The following is a 26912-nucleotide window of genomic DNA, read 5'->3' as shown; positions in this document are numbered from 1 at the left end:
AGGCAGCTTAGCACGTATATAACAGAGGAAATGCTTTACACAGGCAAAGAGAAGCATTATAATGACATTTAAAACAAAAGTGTGAAATAAAACATAAATCTGGAGCATGAAATAATAAAGACCACCTCCTGCCCTCCAAAGAAAATCAGACTACCCTACCTGCAACTGCAACAACAACAAAAAAAAGAAATACATGACCCTCCCCCTGTCCTGACCCCACCTACCACTAATAATCTTCATACAGTCCCTTAATGCCTTACATCTGATCTATAAAGCAACAGTAAATTATTTACATGAATGAAGTCATTAGTTACAAATCCTTTATAAAGGGTACCTTTTTAGAAAGTGGTGCCAAAGTTAGACACTAGTGGTAAGTCAACATTATGAGATAGATAAGAAACAGTTTCAACTTAAGTAAGTCAGAATTCTGACTTATTATAGTTATAGTTATAGTATCTCAAAACTTCTTTAGTGATGTTGAAATGTGGACTGTAAGAAGACTAACCAGTCATCTCAGTGTTAATTTGAGATCCGTATTTTTATACACCTGCATAAGATACCTTGAGATGGGATGGGTAGGTTATATTGGAAAGAAAGCACGGGAGTCACTGTGGGTAATAGATTATTTATTGTATTCTGTAGTCTCTCTGCTCAGGGACTTCAGATGGTAAGAAGCATCTCTTTGCTTGGATGAATGTTTTAATGCCATCCCTGACAAATAAATTCAAGAATAACATTGTCTAAGAAAGTTAAAATTTTGATTTTAAGTCAAAATATTAACTTCTATCTCAATTTTGACTTAGTATGTGATAATTCTAATTTAGCAACTAATCTAACTTATTAATTCTAACATCTTCAACTTCATCTACTTCAACTACGACTATTTCATTTGTATTTTTCATGGAATATACTTCCTTTTTCCAGAGAAAAAGTAATTCTAGAAAAAAATACAAATACACACTTTCCACAAAATCATAGTAATAGGTCAAATACAAAGTAATGTCTATTTACAACTCTCCAGCAGTATATTTGAATGAATCACCACACTCTGCAGTCTGTAAGGGGTTCTGTTGAACAAGGTGCCCCTCACCCAGCAGCACCCCTTAGTGGAGAGACTGGGACTACACCACTAAAGGTTAATCAAAGGTTACTCAAACAGAAGCACTGTGGCTCCCAAATATGTTTTCCTCATGAATGAAATACTTTAAAGATAGATACTATAACAGCATAGGCCAATAATTCAATAATGGAATAATAATGGCATGTGAATGGTGAGGAAGTCTAGTAAACAACAAGGACTTAATGTCACTGAAGAAATCAACAAACATTTTGGAGGAAATAGGTGAGATCGGCCTTTGAAGACTCTTTTTATTTGTGACAGCCTTGAGCTATTCTGCAGATAGGAAAACTAAGGAAATAAATAAAACACAATGTGTTTTCTGTCACATTTTAAATGCCGAGTGAAAAGATGCCGCTGAAAATATCAGTTTAGAAAACAATTACAGTGTGAGAAACAGAATGAGAAACAAAAACAGATCTCAGGGAGTGAAGTCAACATCAACAAAACCTGATACTGATCTTTCAATACAGCATGAAAGAACCCGATGAGCAATGAAAACTGAAAAACTATATAATAATAGAACCACTGAGCATGATCAAAAGTGACATGCATCATCGCACAAGAAGTTTTTAATTATACATATTTAATATTATAGAGAAATGTGTGAGATTTGAAGCCATGTCCAGTCAGTTGTACCTGGGTACAGTTTTTTGATTAGCATCTGAAATTTGACAGTAATACAGATGACATAGCTCAAAAGCGTCAGCAGCAGCAGCACCAGTACTTACTGAAGAAGCTGAACTCATTTGGAGTGGTCCCCACATCATGTTAACTTCTTACTGCTTCACAGAGACTATTATCACCTTTTCAAAGACTCGCTGGTGCCAGTCTCTCGCCATCCAGAACATGCAGTACATGCTCCAAGATCATGGGTCTCCCTTTAAGGTCTCTGGCCACAATGTACAAGCAACACACTCTTCAGGCCAGTGAAATCCTTTATGACCCAACACACACATCTTGTTCCAGGACTTTTAGTGGCTCCCATCTGGTCGACCTGTGCCGCCCCACTTGTAGAGCAAATAGGAAAAGAGCAACCTTCATACCTGAGGCCATTTCTTTACTGAACTCTGCCACCTCCACTCGGGGAAGCTAACCATCCATACTTCCCCTGACTGAAATGAAAGCAAGTAAAGCATCACTTTAGTGTTGCGGCTGGTAAAGGTGGAGCTAATTTCTAACTGCAGAGTATATTAACCTATGATAAGACATCATAATGTATGTTGTTGATTCTATTTTGTATTAATAATATGAACCTGCAAAGCGATAAAATATATCAAATGAATATACTGGAGTGAAAAGTACAAGACTTCCCTCTGAAATGTAGTGAAGTTTAAAGCTGCATAAAATGGAAGTACTCCACCAGGAAGCCGGCAGTTCACTAAGTGGGTAGCCTTGACGTGCAATAGCTCGCAGTGTTTGGTGTAAAACAGTCCACAAAACTGCTAAAGGTTGCATCTGGTGCAGCCTGACAAAGGAGTTGACACAGTTAGACAGATGGCGTTGTACTGGTGAAGCTACAGCCTAAACATTATTCACACACAGTGATATTAGGTTTCTCTAGCCTTTTAGGAACACTGGATCCCTGTGCCCTCTGCTTTCTGCTGTTTAGTGCTCCTTTGGGCCGCTAAAAGCACTTAATTGTGCAGACGCTCGCTGTGATAGCATAATCTTTCATGTCGAGGAAACTTTGAGCAAATGCAGCTGCGATAAAGCGGGTTAACTTTCTGCTATCCTTGATGGAAGCGAGTCTTCGTGGGTAGCGAGGTGAGCAGTGTTTACCCAATAAATCATCTGTTCTCGCAGTCTCTCACACGCCGTTCTTGAAGTGAAGCAGCAGCTGTGACTGCAGCCCTGCATCTCTAACATTTGCATTACATACATAACAATATAATGTTTCTCCAGGATTATCCACAGCCTTGATTTTTGGATATTGCTGACAGGGTGATGAATTTCAGTGATGCTTGTTCCTAACTTCAACCCCCGTGCCCGTCCTCATCAATACCCTCTCCCTTTCACACTCCACGAGCCATCACCCACACCAGCACTGATGTGTGCTATTAGCACTTGTCTGCCCACTGAAGATGAGCCTCCTCACGCTATCACCCTCTGTCTCTTTCAGCACACAAACCTCACACATACAGTATGTACGCAAACACACACAAATCAAATTTCATCTCACACGCTCACATAATCAAGCCCTGTTCTATCTCAGAGCAACACGCCAATTACAATGTTTGCAATCTATACCGCCGGGTAATCTTCCTTTAATTGTTCAAATGAGGCCATCTGTGATACTGTAGTTGCACGCTATGAATACTTAGTAAGAGAATGATATGCATTATGCAATGAAACCTCAGTGACTGACACAATGGTATCACTGCAGCATCATTGCCTGGGCTTAATAAATCAATTCTACGCTTGCTTTTCTCTCCTCAAAGTGTGCACCAGTTCCAGCTCTCCAAAGCTGCTGATAAAACTCATAACCGCCTGCAGTCAGTTTCCCATCTGACCATTCAGTCTCTAAATGGACTGGGCTACTTCCACTCAAGCTAAACTGAGTTTGACCGCAGTAACAGAGGCCTGTTATCAATCAGCAGTCTCCATCACCACTTAGCTCTTTTCCTGTCACGTTTCCCTCCTGGGAATACAATTCTGCTCTATACGCTGCATTTAGTATAGATTTCCTCCCCTCTCCTTCCTTGTAGCTGCGTGCTGAAATGCACTACAAGCGAGCAGCCCTTTACTTGACAATGTCCACATAAGTGAGGGTCTCCAAAAAATGGGGCACAAGACCTCCAAAAAAAGTGGCACAGTCCCCTACATAGTGGCACCAGCTCCTTTATCCGATCATCAGATTTGAAAAGTTTGAACCCAAAAAGTCCCCAGTTGCAAATAGAAGCCCGTATCTCTCCCAATACATTTTTAGCTGGAGGCCTTCGAGAGCTGACTGGCGGAGCAGAAGGCGCCATATGCCATCAGACCAGGCTGGGACACACTGCAACTCAACATGTGTCCTATATTTGATTCTCTCATTGTACTTAAATGCAGCCCTCAGAGTATTCACACTGGTGGAGGAAGTACTCAGATCCTGTACTGAAGTAAATACCACACTACACTGTAAAAATACTAGTAAAAGTCCTGCATTCAAATTTCACTCAGTACAGCAAAATATATTGAAGTATAGAAAGTAAGTAGTAGTATATTATTTGTAAACAGCATTTTGAAGGAGTACTCCACCGATTTAACATTGTCCTCCTGTAACATTGTCAGACTCAAGATTTGACAGGCGACATTTTGGAGATTATACTAGTAGGCGCTAAAGTGACATCACTAGAGGCAATTTATCCGACTTCACACAGTTTCCTCTGGAGCCACAAAAGGCTCATACATATGTTTTAACCTATGCAGAAATACTCCACCCAAAGACTGCTAACAGACTTTGATGGATAAAATGAGCGCACTTCCCCTTTAAATGTTGTAGACGGTCGAGGTGGAGCTAGTTTGAACTCATTTATATACTGCAGGGTGTTTAATTTATAACAATAAGTCATATTTAATACGTTCATTATATGTTTTGGATGTAAACTCTTAAAAGTACACGGGGCAAATGTAATGAAGTAAAACATTCAATATTTTCCTCTGAAATGTAGTGGAGTAAAACTATGAAGTAGCTTGAAATTGTACTTAAGCTCAGTCCCTCAGTAAATCTGCTTTGCTACTCCACTGACTATGCATGATGAAGCTGAGGGACATTTTATACACTTAATAAATATTTGCACTTCCAGTGAAAGTTTACAAACGCTATTGAACTTATTTGTTATAATTAAATTAGCTGCTGAAGCAGTTTAACTGTACTGTATAGTTATCCTACAATGAGAAAAAGAATGATAAGGAAGTAAATATATATATATATATATACTGTGACCTGAGAAGTATTAAGCTTTTGTTTTATTGTAAATTACCTCAAACTAAATGGAACTGACCCATGGAGGGATGTTTGACATGAGGAATTCTGTACACACAAACTCAATGCAGACTTCCTGCTGCTGCACAGCTGTACACATGAGATACTTTTAGGAAGCAGGTTCCAAACATGGCTGACCTAGCTGCTCTGCTCGGTCATTTCTCCCGTGTCTCATCTCATAAACACTTTGATAGGAAGGAGTTTTTGGGTAGGTGGAGAGGGAGAGGCTTGAATCTCAGAACAACGAGGGATCTGCCCTGATTTGGATTTGCCCTATTTGGTCTCAGTCACTACAGCTGTCAGTTATCAAGGATAGAAATAGATGACCACAATAACTAAAAGGTCACCCCCAAAAAAATGTGTTGAAAGTGCTCTTTATGAACTTCAGTCAGACAAAGTGTAACAGTGTAAATACGTGTTTGTAGAAACGCAGTCTACTCTTGCTTTTCTTCTTGCTAATGTAACTTCACCTTTGTGATTTCTTACTGTCACTTAAAAGATGCAATGATCAGTTTTTGATGTGAACAAAGGGTCAAATGGTGATGTGAAATATGTCACTAAGAGCCACAAACACATAGAGAATTATCACCTGACTCTGCTGTTCACCTCAGCTCTATGGTGTGTTTTAGGGTCTTTCTCTTTGTTTTTTACCGCTGTGACTTCACTGTCTTTGTTCACTCTCACCGCTCTCATCAGCATAGTTTCCTGATGTAGCAGAAAGACTATAATAAAGTCACTGTACCCACACGTCAGACAGACAGCATTCAGCAGCTAAACACTCTGATATATCACTCAGGAGTTGGTTGAGACCAAAACAGAGCTAAAAGGAGAGTGAATATTGATTTATATTCTCCCGGGACAGAAACACAAGTCCAAATAAATGCCAATGTTGCTCAGTTCTACCTCTAAAGTTGAACCTGGAACACAGTGTACTTTACAACTCTCAGACAGCTTGCACTGCAGACCTACTACAGCTGATAATCCAAGCCTACTATTCTCCTGTGGAAGCTTCTTGGCAAGAACTTGAACCATTTACTAACCGACCTACTCAGGTTTCATCACAACATAGTTTTCTAAAAGAAAAACACATTTGAACAATGATGTTCATGTAACATTCCTCACATTGTAAAGAAAAAGGTTTAGTTTTTTTTAAATAAAATCCGCCTCGCCCTGTGCTTGTATGTGGTATAATGTATCGACTTTAAGGCTTGCTGGATACCTTATTACCTGACTAAAAATAGGGCCAGTGTGAGATTGGATGTAGCCAGCTACTGTGCTGTGCTGCAATGTATTTAGAGATGAGGGGAGATAACAGAAACAGAGTCACAGAAATTGCCTCGTGCTGCTGCTGCTGTTGCTGCTGCCACTGAACTGGGTCACTCACACTGAAGCCTTATCACACAGAAAACTACAACTAGGAAACAAAACCAAGTATCGCATCGGGATAACATGAATGGATCCAGCATTTCATGATATATGATAAGTGTTCTAGGTGATTTCCTCTAATTTAGCCAACTTCTTTCAGCTTGTAACTTTCCCTGCACATCTCAAAATCTGAGTTTTGGATGGATGATATGTTATAATCTCACTTTAGCCTGTTGTAGTGGGTGTCTGCATGCTTGTGTGTGGAAGAGAGGTTGTGAAAACAGGACAGAGCATGTGTTTTTGTGTATAAACGGTGGTAATGGCGGCTGTGTTGTGCCCAGCGTCCGTGCATTAGCAGAGCTAGACAGTCATGGTCAGTCAAGGGGTGCAATCATGAACTCGAAGCTGGGCCTGTTTCACTGAGCCCTGCCTGACGCTACTCTCTGCTGAGCTCAGATACAGAGGAATGACTGTTGTTTGTCACTGTCTGCAGGCAAATTCAAGTGCGAAGCAACAGTCATGGAAATCACTGAGGACATGGAATGACTTTACCAACATAAATGTTGACTTCACTGAAAAGTACACAATTTGGGATGTCCAACGGGAGCAAAATATACAGTATAACCAAAGTTAATGACAGCTTTCTGCAACAGATGCAGTCTAGCACATTGCTAATGTAAGTTTCAAAGGTATTTATGTACACCGTATGGATTGTTTTAGTGTTTGAGTTAATGAAAGAGACATCACAACACTCGGTAATGTTCACTCTCCCCAGCAAAGTATTTTTCAGCCTTGTAAATGTCTATCTTTATGCGTAATTGCAGGTATAAACTGAAGATTATGTGCAGGAAAACAGAATCTCAGAAAGTGAAATTCACCTTAATGCACCGACACAGGCGCTTGCCAAACACAATCATCTGTATTTAATAAAAAAAACAAAACAACTTTGATACTGCTATTCTCAAGGGCACTGCGACTACATTCACCCCCTGTGGAAACACTCCTCCCAGCAGCACGTCTCTGAGAGACTTTGATTGTCTGCCATAGATTATTTATTAAAACACCCGTGAGTTAAGACGAATGCATCGTTAATTTGCACCTTCGTGCTACATCAAACTCTAAATGATGTTCAACAAATGCTCTTACTATCTTTTTAATTGGCTTGTCTGACGTTTGTTCATGAACATCAATAAGGTCAATTTAACTGATGACCAGCAAGCAGGGCCGTAGCTATCACTGAAGACACTGAGATTATGTCTTCAGCAATTTTTATTTTATTTATTTTGATTTGGGAGCTTTACAACATTCAATTAAATTTAAATCTACAATTAAAAACGAATTCTTGGTGGATATTTTGCAAGGCTGATTCCAGTATTTTTGTTTAAATTTGACTGAAAAAGAAGATTCGGTATCTCTTCACCAGAGTATAATTAATGGTACTGTGTAAAAAGTTTTAAAACACATCTAGATGTTAATGTTAAAAAAAGGTTACATACAATGTGATTAAGTAATTCACAGAATAAATCAAATAAAAAAAATTCAAAAAAAAAATCATTTGTTTTAGAGACTTTAGTTTTGGTGTCTGGGGTGGGCTGGTGACCTATAACTCATGATCTCAGTACTTCACCTCGTCCCTGCCAGCAAAGGAGAAGGAATGACTGAAATCAACTGTTGGGGAAAAAAAACATATTCATATTCGTGGCTCATATTTTTCTCAAAAAGTGCAAAAAAAACACGCAGTGGTATGTTATTTTCAGCTCATGGGTTCAAAAGATGACATAAACAATTCAGTCACTGTATTATAACATTTCTTAAGATTAGAAAAATATTAGAGAAGAGTATATCTCTGCAGTTTGTCACCAGAGATCTCTGGTGTCTCTCAGACTCATGCAGACATCGACACTGGCCATCCCCATATAGAAAATAACAGACGTCATCTCCACCTTGTCCATTATCACATGACGTCTTCATAATGTGGCATTTCTGACAAAATGCTTCATCATCAAATGGACATCGTGACAGTCACACAAATTATTATTTAAAGCAGAGGATAACATTGATTATATAGTGCTGACTGAGCCCTGAGCTTTTTGTTTTGTTCCATCAGTGTGCTACACATGTGGTCTAAACATGTGATGTGGTCCAGCATTAACTACTGGCCTGAAGTCAGCTGACTGACATAAAGATTTGTGAAAAGAAATACCTCCTATATCTGACATTTGATCAGCTGCTGTTCTGGAAAGTCTCCCTAAATGATTAACAAAACACATTTCCTCTTTAAAATCAGTGGATAACCCAAACTTAAAGCTGGTGAGGGGAAAAAGCAAGAGCTGTCCATGGTTCATTTCGTCTGAGTTGCTGAAGATGCAGAAAAGACTCACACAGGAACCTCATTTTTATTTTCTTGCACATTGTTTAGACTTTTGTTTTTACTTTTTCAGACTTCTCTGCAGCCTCAGGGTCAGAGTTTGCATAATTTATACATTTCCTGACCAGGGTAAAAATTTATTTGAGAAATATCATCAAGCTATTGAACAGATTATTGGACCATTGTAGCCTCAGTGAAGGCTACGAGTGAACTTGAGAACTGACATCATACACTGAAGGCACTGACCCAATGTCAAGATCAATGACGGACGTTTTCACACATCAGAAGTGCCAGAAATGGCAGGATTCAATGCGCGTCAACTCCTGTGCTATAATGTTAATGTGTGAGGTTTGGTGGTCCTACTTTCTAATATGTCATCCATTATAGAGGGTTTATAAGTTAAATGTAATGTACTATAAATCCTTTGTAGTGTAGGTATAAACCACTTCAAGTCCCTACATTTAGCACTCATAAGAAGTACATAAACATGTAATATATGGTTTATAACACACTATAATGTAGATGTCAGGAGATATAAATGTGTATTAATGTATTTGTCAATAACTATAACTACTACTATAACAGTGGAGGCTAAATGAAAATAGTAATAAAATAAAATATGTCATCATAGGAGAAGTTATAACATTTGACAAATACTGTACATCCACAAAACAGCTGTGTACATTTACAGTGATGGGGGACTTAATGTAAAGTGTGACCAAACAGGCATATGACACAGTAAATGCTGACTTGATGTTATCTTTTTATATTATGTATATATTATCCTTTATTAATGCCTTATTAACATTTATAACCGCAGACTTGACGGCTTATTAGAAAGGTAAAGACCTTTGATGCCTTATTAATGAGTCAACAGCAAGAGAGATTTTTCCCAACCTGGCAACCAAAAATTGTTCTTCCCAATGGTTTATAATGGAACTATAAAGCATTGGTACCATTAATAAAGCCATTAGTTACAACTTATAAATCCTTTATAAATGGTGACTTAGTAGAAAGTGTTACTGGTGTGGTAAAATGAGTGACAGTGGCAGATTTTGCATTCTGAATATAGATATAAAAGAAACTCTTTTTTCCAACTAGAATCATAATCTTTAAGGTGCATAATATGTGACAAATGGGAAACACTGGGCACTATGACCCAGCAGATAGCCTACTCTTCATTGAGGGAGAGAGAGAGAGAAAAAAACAAGGCTGTGATCAGTGGTGCTTGTTTGATGTCAGAGTCTGTATAAAACTGAGACTTTGGGTTGGCTCACCATTCAACCACAGGGGGCCCGAGGAGACGCAGCTCTGGAGAACTTCTGCCCTACATGCGGATTATCTGTGACATCTTCCCAGATGTTGGGGACATCAGGACGCACTGCTCACCATTTACACACAAACCTTTTCTCTCTTATATGTTGTGTCCAACAGTTGAGAAGTTTTCTTTTATGGCTACAAAACGCAAAAGTTTGAACAGCGGGGAATGGATATTTGCTTCCACGATGTAGCATCTGCACATTAAAACCTGAAATGAGAACAGAAGGAAATGAGGTGGAATCCATTGATATATTTCAGACTGATTATGCCATTAATCTGACCGGATGGCGCAGATAAGGCGACGTCCATCAGGAGAAGGGGCACATCTCAGAGGGTGACACAAAAAATGACAAAAAGTGACTAAAAGTTATGGAGCGCACCGGTCAAGTCGAGCCAACTCCGCCGGTGAACACCACAAACGACAGTTTTATCACAGACTTGTCCACAGTGGGTGTCAGCGCGGAGAGTCTCGCCTATCAAATCAGCCTGGCGGTGATTCTCTCCGCTATCACACTCGCCACCACTTTATCCAACGCGTTCGTCATCGCAACAATCTCCCAGTCGAAGAAGCTGCAAACTCCTGCGAACTTCCTGATCGCCTCTCTGGCCATCACCGACCTGCTGGTGTCCATCCTGGTGATGCCCATCTGCGTCCTGTACACGGTCCTCCACACCTGGACGCTGGGGCAAATCGTGTGCGACATCTGGCTCTCATCGGACATAACGTGTTGCACGGCGTCGATCCTCCACCTGTGCGTAATCGCTTTGGATAGGTACTGGGCCATCACGGACGCGGTGGAGTACTCCAAAAAGCGCACGCCGGGGCGCGCGGCCGGGATGGTGGCCACAGCCTGGGTCATCGCCATCTCCATCTCCCTGCCGCCTCTCTTCTGGAGGCAGGTGAAGGCGGAGGAGCTGACCAGCTGCAGCGTCAACACGGATCATATTTTCTACACCATCTACTCCACCTTTGGGGCTTTCTACATCCCCACCTTGCTGCTCATAGTCCTCTACGGACGGATATACGTCGAGGCTCGGAAACGGATCCTGAAGCAGTCCCCCAAGAAGGTGGGGAAGAGACTCACCTCGGCGCACCTGGTCACCAACTCCCCTGGATCAGTGGCGTCCACATCCTCCCTGCAGTGCGGGAGACACGACACTCCGTCAAGCGACACCGGGTCTTCAACGAGCGAGAACCAGGTGAAAGTGACGGTGTCGGACGCGCTTTTGGAGAAAAAGCGCATTTCAGCAGCCAGAGAGAGAAAAGCCACCAAGACTTTGGGGATAATCCTCGGCGCCTATATCGTTTGCTGGCTGCCGTTTTTCATTTACACCTTGGTGGTGGCCACATGTGACACGTGTTTTAACCCCGAGTTATTTGACTTTTTCACCTGGTTGGGATATCTGAACTCCCTCATCAACCCCATCATATACACCATGTCCAATGAGGACTTCAAGAAAGCTTTCCATAAACTTGTGCGCTTCAGATGCTGCAGGCCGTGAACGAATGTTCCTCCAGTCTCCAATGAGATTTATGTATGTATTTATTTTTGGATATCAAGTTCTAAAAGTGTATGAGCATACAGAATAGTAAGAATGGCATAAATAATATAATTTCTGGGACTTATTGACATTACAAGTTGTGCATGCAAAAGAAAAAAAAACATCCATCTTTAGTCATTCGGTCCAGAATGGACAGTTTTTATTAAACAAATAAAGAAACTCTGGAGTGAAATTGTTCCACATCATTTCCTTCATTTTAAAGCTCAGAACACTGCTAGGCAAAAAGCTTGTTTTAATAAAAATGAATGTAAAGCTAAATTACTTAGATGGTGGAGAAAAACAACTTTACGCACCCATAAAATCACTCAAACTAAGCTCCTGTTGATGGGCAAATTCAGTGATGGGTTGTTAGAGTTCTGTATGGTCTCCTCTTTGGATGGTACAATATATTAAAGCAACGCACAGCGTGTTATTCCCATGCCACGACTGACCCACTAATGCCAGTAAGCAGCAGAGATCATGAACATCTGACAAGATAAGTCAAAAATATAAAAATCTGGCTACCCAGGATCCCTTTGGCATTATGTGTACAAACATGGTATTTTTAAAGCTCAGAGATCAACAATATGTCTTTGTATTCTGAGAAGTTATAACAGTGGTATATATTTTTAACATGGACTGCTTGCTGCTGCCCTGTATGGTTATCTATTTAGAAAGGCACACTGAAAAAAAAGAAAAGATTCATATCAGTGTCAAACAAAGAAACTGTAGCTGATATTTACCCAGCAGAGCTGAAAGCTGATCATAAGTTCAATTTTGCAGAACAAACACCACCTTGTTTTACTGTGTGTGTTTGCTGCTACATTAAATCTGTATCTACAGTATGTTATGTTCACGTGTGGAATGGTTTGCCATCTATAGAGAATAGTAGAGTCTATGGCCTGCAGAGCTATAAAAACAGGTATGTTGTTCTAGGAATTTATCTGTTCCCATTCAGAGATGCTGTGCAATAAAGGCTTTGAAGTATTTCTTTGGCACAATTGTTCTATGAGTGAGAGTTTTAATGCACTTCTAAATCAAGACTTCTTCCAAATCAGCAGTAAATAAATTATTTTTCTTTCGTTGTCGTCGGCATGTTGAAAGCAGCACTGACGTTCTGACAGACGGCTTGTTGTTTTATCACTGTTGTAAAGTGTTACCTTGAAACGTAATGAGAGATTAGAGTAATGGCCCCATTGAATCTCGACGATGTCAAAATGAAATCCAACAAGCTCTTGAGGCACTTGCAAGATGTGGCAGAGCATTAAACAATACAGATCAGTTCAGATGAATGTGCGTCATTTCACCTCAGCTCCTCCTGACGTATCTCTCTCATGGCAGGATGAGATTCTGTTTAGGCTGAGATTCTCTCTGAGGTTTGAACTCTCCACCGTCCTCCTGCCCTCTCCGTCTCTCTGCCGCCTTTCTGCAGGCAGCGGGGGACACGATCTGTGTAGTGAATGGCTGTCACAGTTCAATAAGTCATGAGGATGATCTTCTAGTGTACTTCACACACACACACACACAGAGGGCCACTCATACTGACAACACACATGCAAACACACACGCACACCCTTTGGCTTTCCATATATGAATTTTCATATGGCTCATCATGCATGAAAGATGAGTGCACCTGAGCAGGCAGACATTCAAAGCACAGCATTTTCACAGAGTTTCTGTCTTATGATATATAATATACACACATATCTTCTTGGACATAAACAGGGGCCTCCACTGGACAATGAGCAATAGCAAGTTCTTTGTATTTTCCTGAAGTGAGTTGCAGGTTCAAACTCCTTGCAGAACATCTGTAAAGTATATAAACACTGACTCCGAGACCATAATAATAAAGCTTGTTTCTCAGCCTAGAGAAAGGTTCAGTATTGAAAAAGTCTTTGTATAGACTATAGAAACACATTTGTCACATTTTCCCTCAGTCAATAAGAAAAAAATAAAGATACAAACATCTGAAAACACTCACCTGAGGCTCAAAACACAAAAGTGAGTCAAGAGAGTCGCTGAACAAGACTCTTAACACAGCTGTGGTTGACCTTCATATGAAGTCACTTCATTCAAAGATGGTGAATAGTGTGCACATCCAGGTGCAGGACAAAAAACAAATAAATGAAAAACAACAAACAAAGTAAAAGCAGAGGCAGTCTGCACACTGAAAGTTCGCCCAACAAGGTCTTCGTCAGGCAAACATCCATCTGAACAAAAAAACAGACTCACAGGCTCAAAATGTCCTCAATGATGGACACTTTAAAAAAAATATTTTTAAAGAGAAAAATGGCTACAATGTTGTGTCTAGTCTAAAGCCACAAAAGGCTTTACACAACTTTTTTCACATATGCAGCAGTACTCCCCAAGACCTGCAAACAGACTTGTGTGTAAAATCAGTTCCCTTTTCAAATGTCAGGAGCTTGAATATTTTATGCCATGTCTTTACACATACGGGATATGTCACACAGTCCCTCTGAATGCATGGAGAGGGACAGAGTTGATCCATTATGGACCAGATAAATATTTCATGCAAAGAGATTGTTGATGTTTAACAAACAGGGTTTATGATTTGTGTGTATCCAAAGTAGCAGTATTGCAAGGCTCATGTAGGCACCTCCAGCTGCAGAGCAGAACACATCATCATTTTGTTGACACGGGAAGATTGCATCGTGCAAATAAATGCATTAATTATACAACCATTTGTCTATTAGCTGAATATGCTGCGTTACTGGTTTGCCACAGGACTGCTGGGGAGTGAAGGACGTTGCCGATGTAACAGCTAGTGAGGCTGAACACATGGATAATGAACCTATAAAATATTCTTTCGCTGAATGCAGTTTGGGTTAACAGCTTTATTGTTTCACCCTTTCTGGTCAGAGAAGGTTCGCAGCATTCATCACCTGAAAAATGGAGGCACAAAAGCCCATCTGCTATTAATAAATTACCTTACCAAGGTGATAACAATTGACCTTGACAGGAAGGAAAACGAGTCAGCAAGTCACCTATTAGGCAACACGGGAAGGTAAGGAGATTGAGGGTGAATAACAATACAGGATTCAGATATTAGTTTTCAGCAATACTCATTCTGACGCCAATAGTTTGTAAGAAATCTTATTATATTTAGCACATGGGCTGATGTGACAAGGTGTGGCGTCTGCTCTTAAAAGTTGGTATGAAACAATAGGCCAGTATGGTTTACTTGTGAAAATGTACATTTTGTGATTTATCTGCTTACATATAGTTTTGCATATTATGTGTTTGACCACTGAATTACTATTATTATTGTTAGGTCTCTCAGGAATAGCCCTGTATGGTTAATTGCACAGACAGTACGTGGAAATGGAAATTCATCATATAAAAATAATTGTAATCAAAACCTATTGGCAGAACCATACATCTCTGTTGTACCTTCATCAATACCTGGTGATAACAAGATAATATGGAGCTAAAATTGGACAGCAGAGTCAAAGGTGAAGCAATTCACTGCCTTATTTATGCCCACAAACGAATCTCAGCTCATGTGTGGATGAAGGCTTCACTATATAACATTGTGTGTGTGAGTGTGTGTGTGTGTATGTGTGTGTGTGTGTGTGTGTGTGTGTGTTAAATCACAGCCTTCAGTCATGTGTGTTCTTTCCGTGCTTCACAGCAGACCCAGTGAGGCAGCATCTCTGCCTTTCAACAAAGTGGGTTAGTTTAAACGCTCACAGCACTTTGCATTAGCCTCTCCCCCAGCTCACCTATATGTGTAATAATATGTGTCGCTCCCATCCTGAATCATACAACGGGATTCTCCTGCGGCCCAAGTAAGAAGATGGCGGCCTTTAAAATCACTGTAATAATTCCTTCAACATCTGCCGGACTATGCTGAGGATGTTCTATGAGTCTGTGGTGGCCAGTGCTATCCTCTATGCTGTTGCATGCTGGGGCAGCAGGCTGAGGGTGGCGGACTCCAACAGACTCAATAAACTGATCCGCAAGGCCAGTGATGTTGTGGGGGTGGACCTGGACTGGTGGTGACAGAGAGGAGGATGCTGTCCAAGCTGCGGGTCATCTTGGACAACGTCTCACATCCTCTCCATGACGTACTGGTCAGGCAAAAGAGCACCTTCAGTGGGAGACTCATTCCTCCCAAATGTACAGCCGAGTATAACCACAGGAAATCATTCCTGCCTGTGGCCATCAAACTGTTCAACTCCTCCCTCTGAGTCAGACACTCAGAAGAAAGAGACTGGAAATCTGGACCTGCTTCTACATATACTACCTCACTATTACTTATTCTTAAATGTCAGTGCAATACATATATAGTCATACACAATAGTGCAATACATACATATATATATGTACATACATATACATTGCTATTGTATATATTTTTAACTTTTATTTTTCACTTAAATATTGTAAATGTGTATATTTTTATTTTCTATTTCTTATTTTTTATATTTTGTACATACTAAAAAAAATGTATGCTACTTTCTACTCTTGAATGGGAGCATCGGTACTGTACAATTTCCCACCGGGGATCAATAAAGTATTTCTGATTCTGATTTCTGATTTCTGAATTGAGTAAAATAATCTCACCATGCTGGTGATCCGATTGACTGGCTGTGTGTACACATGTGGGAGACCGTCACTAGAGGAGCTTGGTGAATCTATCACACTTAAGTTCCACTCTGGCCTGGACAAGCAATATATCACCAAATTAGGCAGTTACTATATATGTAGAGGTAGTAGAGGAGGTGTGCATACTGCTGAGGATTTGGTTTTTAAATGATCCATCCATCTATACTGTATATGTGCGTCTCTGGTAATGGGCGCTCAATTACCAGTGAGAGACAGAAGGATGTCCTCTGTGTCCTTTGCCAGCTGCAGGAAATATAATTTAATTGTGCCAAATATATTTTATAACATGGTAAAATATACACACATATACTGTATCTTTGTTACTCTGGATGCAACATGTGGGATATACTTCAGGGGACTTTACCCTTCCAGTGAAAGATACATTGAAAATGTTTGATATCAAAATGCATAGATGCAAGATCGATACCAATCTCATAGCCATGCATGGAGCTGGAGGTGGGAGGTGATTAGCCTAGCTTAGCATAAAGACTGGAAAGAGGAAGAAACAACCAGCCTGGTCTTCTTCAAAGTTAAAAAATACACTTCAACACCTCTAAAGCTTACTAATTAACAAAGTAATTCCTGCTGTTTCCAGTATTTATGCTAGTCTATGACAGCAGCTAGTTCCAGCTTAATATTTAATGGACAGATATAAGAGTTTGATCATAATCTGCACATCACCTGTTTACTGAGCTTAATTTGCTGCCTTTAACAAACATCCTGCCACGACTTCGGTGTGTTGAATCTTTCCATTAGTGAGACTTTCAAAGCACACAAAGTTAAAAGTAAGAGAGAAAACTCAACTGTTGTCTAATAAGTAGCCGGTGGGAGTTGGATGTCTTGTTCTTGGCTGACATATGTGCTGAACTTGAGATGCCCCTGCTCAGAGGTCATGCACACTAAACTTTATTCAGTCCTCGTTAAAAGGCAGAGTGCAGAGACCGCTACAACATAGAAGATGGCAGTTCAACACAAGAGGTCATTTCGTTTCTCCGTATATCTCCTTCCACTTCTCCAGCAGCAAGGCTCAAATATATGTGCATCTGTTGATACATTACTTTGGTATGAAAGGAGTTTTCAAAGTGATCATTGTTGCAAACATTTAAAATCCTGACTGTGATGCATACAGTCGCACACAAATAATTTATGTTATAACTATTTGGCTGCACCAATGGGCCATTTTATCAGAGGTACAATTCAATGCAATAATAAAGCAATATATTAGTGAATAAAAACATCACACAAAGATGGATTTCTTTTTCATCAAGAGCCTTGAAGAATATAAATGAGGGTTTTCCCTCACCTCTGGGATAATTTACATATTGTCTATTAACCTTTTCACATTAAGCATGAGACGGTGCATTGAGATGGAAACTTGACTAGCATGTTTGTAATTTCCCATTTTCACAAGCAATAACAACACAAAATGTCACTGAAGCTATTAGCATGAAATTTGCTTGACACAACGTAATTCAGCCTTTTTTCTTCGTCTACAAACCCCCGAGCTTCTTGTCACTCTAATAAGCAACTTTCTCCTCACATACCTCCTCACACTTCCCCCACCTTGCTTCAAAACAAGCCCCCTGCTCATGTCACACAGTTTAACACAGGTTTGGTATTTAAGTTCAGGATCAAGAGGATGCTTTACTTTGAATATGCTAATGTTAACCTTAAACATCCACCACCAACTTCTTAGTTTCTTTCTCGGCTTCCCTCATAGGACAGAGTGGGACAGAGAGGCCTTCTGCTCTATGGACTCACAGCCCCATTGAATCTGGAGTTCAAACAGTGGTGAACTCAGCATCACTTTTTTTCTTCATTGTAATAGAAATAAATCTCAGTGTGAGTCTTTGGAGTGGATAAAATGCAATCTAGTTTATTTACCAACTGCACATCCATCCATCCATTCATCTGCAGCTGCTATTCCAGGTCAACCTCTTCTCATCCTCAAGGTCCACAAGTTCATCCTTACCAGATGCCAAACCTTCTTAAATGATGTGTCTCAGTTTGGAGGTGCAGGTCATCCTGCCAGCTCACCCTGCAGAGAAAACTAATTCCAGCCCAATTTGCCTGCAGGATTGGTGTCCTGGTGGGTCGGAGGGGTTACCAGCTTCACAGGAATCTTAACTGGCCAACCCTGACGCTTCTCCGTAACACATTTTCTGACTGGTAAGTAGGTAACTGATTTGTCATTACCAAAGAAGGAAGCAGGAACATGTAGGCCAATGAGAAATGAGAAAAGTCTGAGGTTATCATGTCACTCCTTCTGTGACGTCTGATTGGTTCTGGTCATTATCCAAACCTCAGTAAAACCAAATAGTTTTGACAACCAAAATGTGCATGGCCAAGATCAAAAGGTCAACTTAGTCCAAAGCTAATTTTAAAAAGGTCTCTTTTAGCCACAAAGCTCAAGTCTCTTAGTGGATAATCATCACGTAATCGGGCACCCTTATTTCTGTATTCTGACTGGTACGTGTGTTTTCTATGTGAAAATATCCAGAAATGAGGGATAGCGTGTTGGCCATTTCACCATTCAGAATTTAAATGCAGGGATAAAGCTGAGCATCTTCAGACAAAGCGAGAGCTCTCTGCTCTCAGTGAAGCCACGCTGACATGATTAAAAATGTCTGATCCACTTAATCTCAAAGTAAACACACAGACACACAAACGGGTAAATGCACCTATGAAGGAGAGCACAGATAACCTTCATGCCATTCTTAGATCAGGTATATGCTTCTGCATTGTCTGCTTTGACTGGCGTAAAAAATATGAGGGACATCACATCAGTCTCTAAATTTGTTTTATGCTTTCATGACTTTTCACAGATTTGCTGTAATTGAGCTTGTCAAAAACCACAGCAGCACCGCAGTAATACATGTATTGGTCTGATGCAGGTTTATATTCTGCATTGGATTTAGTCATGGTTTCTGTACTGACTTGGTCATGCTGCCGTGGGCTGTAAGCAGGTGTGGATTAATATGCCGGGACGAAAATGCATCCCTGATGGGCTGTCAATGGACCTGACCTCCTTCTCACTCTTTTTCCCTCTTTGTTCCCCTGCCATACAGCGCTGTTTCTCCAGCTTCATCCCTATATGTTTTTCCATCTTCTCCTCCCTCTGTGTCCGCCTCTCACTCTGCCCCCCCCTCCATCATCATGCCATACCCCCCCATCCTCTTTCCCTCTTGTCTCTTCCGCTCCTCCATTTCCCCATTTTCCTTCAATTTCTTTATGTCTGTCTGTCTGTCCTGCTGCTTTCCTCCCTTCCTACTACATAAAATGAAGTCTGCCCATGGGGAACATGATAAACAGGCTCCATTTCAGTGGATACCAGGAGTCACGGTTCCATCTTCATTCTACCAGCATGGGAACGCAGCCTTTTAACTCCTCTTCATCTCGGACAGTTGGAGGAAACCCTCCTGGGCATCTACACTGGCACCTCTTACGGAGAACAAAGACAGGAGCAATTAATCTCTAGACTTCCACCTGTCAACTATAGAGAGCTTTGGATATAATTCCTCACAAAGCCATGAGCCTTTTTAGGCTCTCATTGCATGTGACATCTTTAATAGGTCATTGAAAACTGATCTCAAAGCTGTCTCAATCTGATATTCTGTCTCATGTGTAATATGCAGATGACTCAATCATTTTCTCCTCAGGAGAGAAGTCCCTGATGTATGACTCAATGTCATCATTGTCTTTTCAGAACTGCAGCATCTTTCAATATTTAATCTAATCAGTGATTGATATTCTCTACCTGCTGGGTTGAAGTGTCTTCCTATATGATTTGGAAGATGATTTGTCGTTCCTGTATGATTTGTCCTTGTGCAATGTTATCATATGAGGGCTTATCTAGACATCCTGGGTGTTTTGAATAGGCTTTGTAAAGATGATACAGTCTCTTGATAAATGTGATTTCAAGGCCTGTAAGTGAGTTTAGGGTCAACTTGTCACATATTATGTACGATGCATATGGCTCTTTGTACATGGTTTAGTGAGACAAAAGCTTTTTAATAATACTGGCAAACCGTTTTATTTCCCACATATCTTACCAGTTTTATTGTTATCTTGTGTTATTGTTGCGTATTTTATTCCATTTTATCTTTGTAGTATTTTAATTGTCTGATTATATTTGCAATTCATTGCAATCCTGACAAGATTTAATCTTGGTTCATGTAAAGCACTTTTTAAGTTTTAAAGTGCTGTATAAACAAAGTGTATTATTATTATTTTTTGTTATTTTAGTTATGAAAGCGTTAACATTACATTAAAGTATTGCAGAGATCTTGGAACACTGCAATATTTTTGTTGTAATAAGTTGGTCCACTGAGGCAACAAACAGGAGCAATCAGACAAGTTGTAAACAAACCAATAGTTTAACCACATTAGCCACAAATTTTGTTGGAGGTAATGCTGAAAGTATGTGTCTCTAATCCTCATTTTACTGGAAAACTGTGAAGTGCGCACAACTACAGCAGGTACGACAGCTTAAAGTGGCAAACTGTGATTGATACTTACAACAGACAGTTTGGGAAATCATTTTATAATTTGGCTTTGTTTTCTCTGCCAAATACATTTCACTATCCTGTTGACTTATTTACAACATTTATGATTGGCTGTGTTTCTCAACCTATTGTTAGCGATGACGCTGGTTTGCACAATGTCAGTATTTACTTGAGTACAGTATTATCATAAGAGATAGAAACAATGGCCCGAGCAACAAAAATAAAACCCAAATGTTGTAATAAACCATATTATTCCTTTAAGATGTTTACATTTATTATACAGAAAGACAATGTCTTAACTCAGCAAACTTCAATTCACTTGCATGTGAATTTTGATAACAACAAAACAACCAAAGGTATACTGTTCCTCTCCTCTCCTCTTCTCTTCTTCTCTAAATATAACTCTGTGTGGAAGACAAGTAATTGTGAAGTGTTGTGAATGGCAGCAGTCTCATAGTTATCACAGTTTGAAGTTATTAGCTCTCCGCAGGACAGAGTATATAATTTCAGCTCATAATTTAAACTGCTACTATCTCCATCCAGAGTAATTTTCAGCTACTTTCCATTACAAGTCCGAGCATTTAGAGGGAATTGACTATCAACTGAGTCAGACGGTCCTTCAAAGGGCAGGTTTTAGCATGTTTACTACAGATGAAATACTCTTACACCATTGTTGATCATTTTCCAAATCAAAGCGTGGTGTGTTTTACATATCCCAGAGAACATTTGGTTTCCATTAATTTATGTATGAAAATCAGCTATTAGACTTCAAAGTTGCACACTTGGCAATCCATCACAATCACCATCATGTCGGCTTTTTTGTCAGTCATGCTGTCACTGTGTGTTACGGTTGCTGTAAGTCCACATTGCACTGCCTTCCAACAATAATGTGTTTCACATGTTTTATCTCTTGAAAAGTTGGTTTTTAACACCCCAGTGAAATAAACATACAACACTGCGCCTTGGTTCTTCGAGTTTGAGTCAGACTGAATCATCAAAGATCTACAAACAGCTTTTACAAACACCTGCGACCATCATAAGACCATCAGAATGGATGCATTTTGGGGCGTCCTGGTGGCCAAGGGGTTTAAGGCACTGAACATGTAATGTAATTACCCCACTCTCTCTCCTCACTCTTTCTGTCAGCTCTCTTTTACTCACTCTCTAAGGAAGGCAAAAAATGCAGGAAAAGGAACTGATGCTTCTCATATTGCACACACACTCATATGTGCATCATTAACCACCAAATTTCCATAAGCAATCTACTGTATAGAGAGACGGATATACTGAAATGCATTGCTGTAGGTTCCTGACAACTTCATCCTTTCAGAAGATTTCCGCTTCACATAATCCATCCACTGAAAGTTTCTAAATTCATTTATCCAACAAAAATAATTGATTTTTTTCTAAAATATCCTTTATTGAGAGTTTAAAAGAGTGAGTGGGTCATGAGTTTTAGGAGAAAGTAGCTTTGGAAATAAGAGGTTTATTTCTGAATGAGTTATTTGTGTGTCTGCAGAGCCTGAACACACTTCCCCTCCTTGCTGACTTCAAACAGTTGTGGTTTTGCCTCCTGCCAGGACAGTTCAACATGCTGCCCTCTGTTGGTGTTTTTGCAAACTGGGACACACTGGTACACAACATCGTGAATAGGAAGCAATTAAACCCTCTGTGACATACTTAAATACTGGATATCTGTAGAGAACTACTGACTTGACAAGTGCAATGTCTTAGCTGTAGTGAAGATTTTAGAAGTACTGTGATCATAAATCCTAGTCGCCCCAATTCACCCCCATAATTGTTTTGATGTTTCATATTTAATTTACTCTGTTATCTGTGAACTAAATGTATTCCCTGTAAATGTATTCCCCAATGTGAAGGTCTAAGAGCTGTTTCAAACCCCGAAAAAACGATGAACTAACTCTGAACTCAAATTCTGAACTGAATAATATTCTAGTGTAGAAATAGAAAGAATCCTTTCTGGGCTGTGTAGAGTACTGCCCGAAATTCATCCGAAAGTATCAAAGGTTGGTATCAAATGCTAGGCAAGATTCTGAGGCTTGTTTACTTATTCTTTGATCAAATATTTTCTGATTTAAACCAGGAAACTTAATTTTAGAATGGACTTTATTCTAGCAAAGCTTTTATTTAAGTATTGTATAGGCACTGATATCAATATCCCGCCTGGTCCTTTATTTATTTTTGTTGATGCAACAGTTGTCAAATTTAGGTATATTGAATCTAAACATAGGCCTACTGGAATGAGCCTGTTAACTGCACACCACATGTAAAATCTAAACTCCCCACAGGTCACTAAACCCCCCAAATTACAGAAGACTTGACCTCAGTGTCCTTAATGGCTCTGAACATGAGAATCTGAATACAAGACTGATGTGTCAACAAGAAGTTTCTTTGAGCAAGGTGTTGAACCTGCAATCAACTTGTTCTGCTTGACCATGGCCTTCCTGGAGGACAGGGCAAAGTAGTGGATTTTTTTCCCTTCCAACCTCAAATACTACATTTTAATTTCCACTCTTTTAAGGCTTGAATGCAGAAAAGAGTATCTCAGTGTCCACATCTCAGATATGTTACTGCCAGTGCACATCCTGATGGTTATCCAGGAATACATTTTGCCAGAACTGACCTTTAGCATTCGCATGTCCACACAGCAGTTAATATGCATCTGCATGAGTGTTCACAGGTTTCAGTGGTGTCACAAGTTCAGTGTTCATTAATCTCAAGGCTGCTACACTTATGAACACATCTTCATCACAGATTATGGAAGACGAAGAACATCCTCACGTATGTACTCCAGTACCAGGCCACAGAGTTGATGCTGGCACAGGCATTTAGACTTCCCACAGCAATGGCAGTTTCACTGCTGCAGGTCTAGTAGAGTGGATCACACTGATTATCAGCCCAGAGTGGATTTTCCCAAAGAGGAGCGTTACGACAAACATGACTCTAATATTAGACTGCAGTCCTGAGGCACTCGTCTTTCTCAGCTCTCCAAGGGAAGGTTAAAAGCTGGGACCTCACCGGAAATGAATCACACAGGTTTTTATGTTGTATTGAAATCTTTTGAGGTTATATTGTGCTTCACTGCTCTACACGGGCAAAGAGTATCTACGCAAGCAGTAAAATTAAGAAAAAATGTTTAAAGTACAAACAAAATGTGTTCTTTCACATTTTCTTTAAAGAAAATAAACTAGCTCTGTTTTGCTTGTGTCTGCTGTTAATGTTTACATTAAATCTACAATTTAATACATTTAAACGTGATTTAAACGGTGGTAGGCAACCTCATCACATTGCATGAATTCCAGTGGAGTAAAAAGCTGAGATGGCAGTTACTGCTACTTTGCCAGCTAGTTAGCCTTAGCAAGAGTTTAGCTTGTTTGTTTCCCATCATGATTTGATTTAGCTACTGCCTAATTTCATTAATATCAAACTGACTAACCAAAACACTGGTTCATCAAAATATAATAATACAATAACATGTTACAGCTAAGAAGAGATTAATGCTAACTGTGTTTGTTTTACGACTGATTTTCCACTCATCAGGTCACAATCAAATTGCATTTGTCTGTTCAGCCAATTTGACAACCACTGTTTGAAGAGGCAAATGTTGCGTGAAAAGTGTTTTGATTTAATAACTAATCAAAATGATACACCAAAAAAAATTACACAAAACAATGACGGCAACACATTAGCACACACATACAGGTATTCACACTCACGTGCACACATAGATACTGTAACAGCTACAGATGATGGATGTAACAGCAGAGGTGTCTTTTGCTGTGCCAGACTCTGCCAGCCAGAGACACCCCGGCTCTGTCCCTAATGAAATAACCCCTTCTGACAGATGGCAAGTACCACTTTCCCTCTGTTGCATAATTTAAACTGACCTCTCTAATTGGACAATGATTCAAGTCATCAGCCAGTGAGAGAAGGTCAAGCTTGTCTGAATAAAATCCTGGTTGAGACTGACAAGGATTTGTTTATCTTGGGAAAAATATCAAAGTGACTCATGAATATACAGTGGAGCCAAAAAATACATTATTAATCTACAAGACTCAGAAACAAGATTACACTGCTTTTATGCATAAATTATGCTAAAATCCAACAATGATGTTGCATTAGTGTCAGCTTAATTTAGCTTTAAACTTGATAATAATGCGTAGGACTGAATGTCAAATGTATTCTTAATCCTCACCCTGAACCAAAAATCTTCGACTTAAGCTTGACCGAGACCTGATCTGTGACCCTGACCCTAATCCTTCAGGAGTGGTCAGGTTTGATTATATACCATACGCAAAGAATGCAAGAGAAGAACTTTGTTGATACATGAAAATCTTCAGTTTAATTTACATAGGGAGATGAAGTCTTGTATGTTAAGTGATAAAAAAGCAGACCCTACAAACGTCTGTGTGGGTGAACTTTAGCCTCTTTCAGTATATAAATGTATATTAAGATGGTTTGGTTTTATAATCTTCTCAACCCCAGTGTGACGAGAACAGTCTGTACCTGATATTACCTGGTTAAAGTGTTGAAGTCGATGCTAGTGAAGAAGAGATCAAGTAAAATAACTCAGCGACCTGTCATCCTTTGCAGAGAGGAATTCATTACTGTGCTTCAGCAAAGTTCTTCTGACTGCTTTTGTAAAATGTCCAAGTCTTGCATTAACTCAACAAACTGTTCACGACAAAATGTAAGAGAATTAAAAAGATTCAAGTATTATTTCATACCAAAATTAATGTCCAAATGAAATGTTTTCTCTTTTCTCATGAATGCAAAGTTAGAGAACCGTGTGGAGCTTTTGGTCCACGAGTGGTTGATATCATATTATCATCATTCTACCAACTGCAGATGACAGTAATTACCCTGACCTGTGACCAACGATTGGAGGGAGGTAAGCAAAATGTTTGCCTCAGTAATCAGCACAGTATCACAAAAAATATTGAATATGACTATGTTCCATATAATAATGATAATAGTCAGTGCATGTGAAAAGTGCAAAACTTAATTTGCTCAGGTTGTGTATACAATGATTCTTCAATATAAGTGACATTAATACACAAAAGAGGCTTGAAAGGCTTGAGCTTGACACTCTCCTTTAATATGTTACTATATTTTGATAATCAAAGGTTAATCAATACTACATGCAATGTGAAAGGTGTTGCTCATAGAGATCAACCCCCAGATAATCATCAACTCACTCTTCAGTTTCCCACGTCTCTACAGAGGGTAGCCGAAGATTGATGAAGACTAGAGCCAGACACACAACTCCAAATGAAAGCTAATGTTGCTCAATGTGTACTGGATGTGTAACAGGCAACACGTTAGTCACAACAAAAGGAGATAATATGTAAAACGTGTGTGTGATGTGGCCAAAAAAAATAACTGCTTTAATACTGTTTTAAAATGTGTCACTTAAAGGAGCTACAATCATTAGTTCAGAGTTCAGATTACTGTGTTGGAAAAACTGCCTGGACGGATTATGTTGCTCTTGAAGAGGCTTATTTACTGCAGCAAATTGTTAACAACCAACAAGGGCGGCTAATCCTCCTCACAAAAAGAGGTGAGGGTGGAGCCTTCCCACCCTGATACACCAAAACAGGAGAGGCCACACAGGCCTCCACTGTCTCTACTCACTTCTTTCAGCACAGCCATCAAACCTGCAGAGAAAAGAGAGGACATGTAGAGGAGCAGAGACTGTCCTCATCCTGCTTTGGATGGGACAAGAGAGGAGCCTTATTCACAGTGGAGAGTGCAGATAACGGGGAGGAGGATCAAACAGGCGCATCTCCCCCAGCCAAAACACAGGAGAAAGGAAGGGTTACATGTAGACACTGAACTGTACAGTCAGAGGAGAAGCCTGAACCTGGTTGTCCAGCTAGAGTAAGAATGAGCCACATTGTTTAACTGGTAGCTGGGTGTACAGTTCAGAACAAAACCGCAAACCTGACCTCACTTGGCACCCAAAATTGCTGGCCTGACAGACAGGGATTTGCTGTGGGCACCCAGGGGAGAGGAGGATGAGTTAGGCGGTGGGACAATGGCATGCAGAGGCGGACACTCAAAGAGGCCGGGTGTCAT

General features: G+C 39.9%; 1 protein-coding gene across 1 annotated transcript; it reads left to right on the top strand.

The window, feature by feature from the left end:
- The first annotated feature begins 10506 nt into the window (after positions 1 to 10506).
- htr1b (5-hydroxytryptamine (serotonin) receptor 1B) lies at positions 10507 to 11640 on the top strand. Its single transcript, XM_070920233.1, has one exon. It carries the CDS (start codon positions 10507 to 10509, stop codon positions 11638 to 11640), a length of 1134 nt encoding a protein of 377 aa, XP_070776334.1.
- Positions 11641 to 26912: the final 15272 nt, after the last annotated feature.

The sequence above is a fragment of the Enoplosus armatus genome, chromosome 15, assembly GCF_043641665.1.
Source record: "Enoplosus armatus isolate fEnoArm2 chromosome 15, fEnoArm2.hap1, whole genome shotgun sequence".
Taxonomy (NCBI): domain Eukaryota; kingdom Metazoa; phylum Chordata; class Actinopteri; order Centrarchiformes; family Enoplosidae; genus Enoplosus; species Enoplosus armatus.
This window is presented reverse-complemented; position numbering and strand designations above follow the sequence as displayed.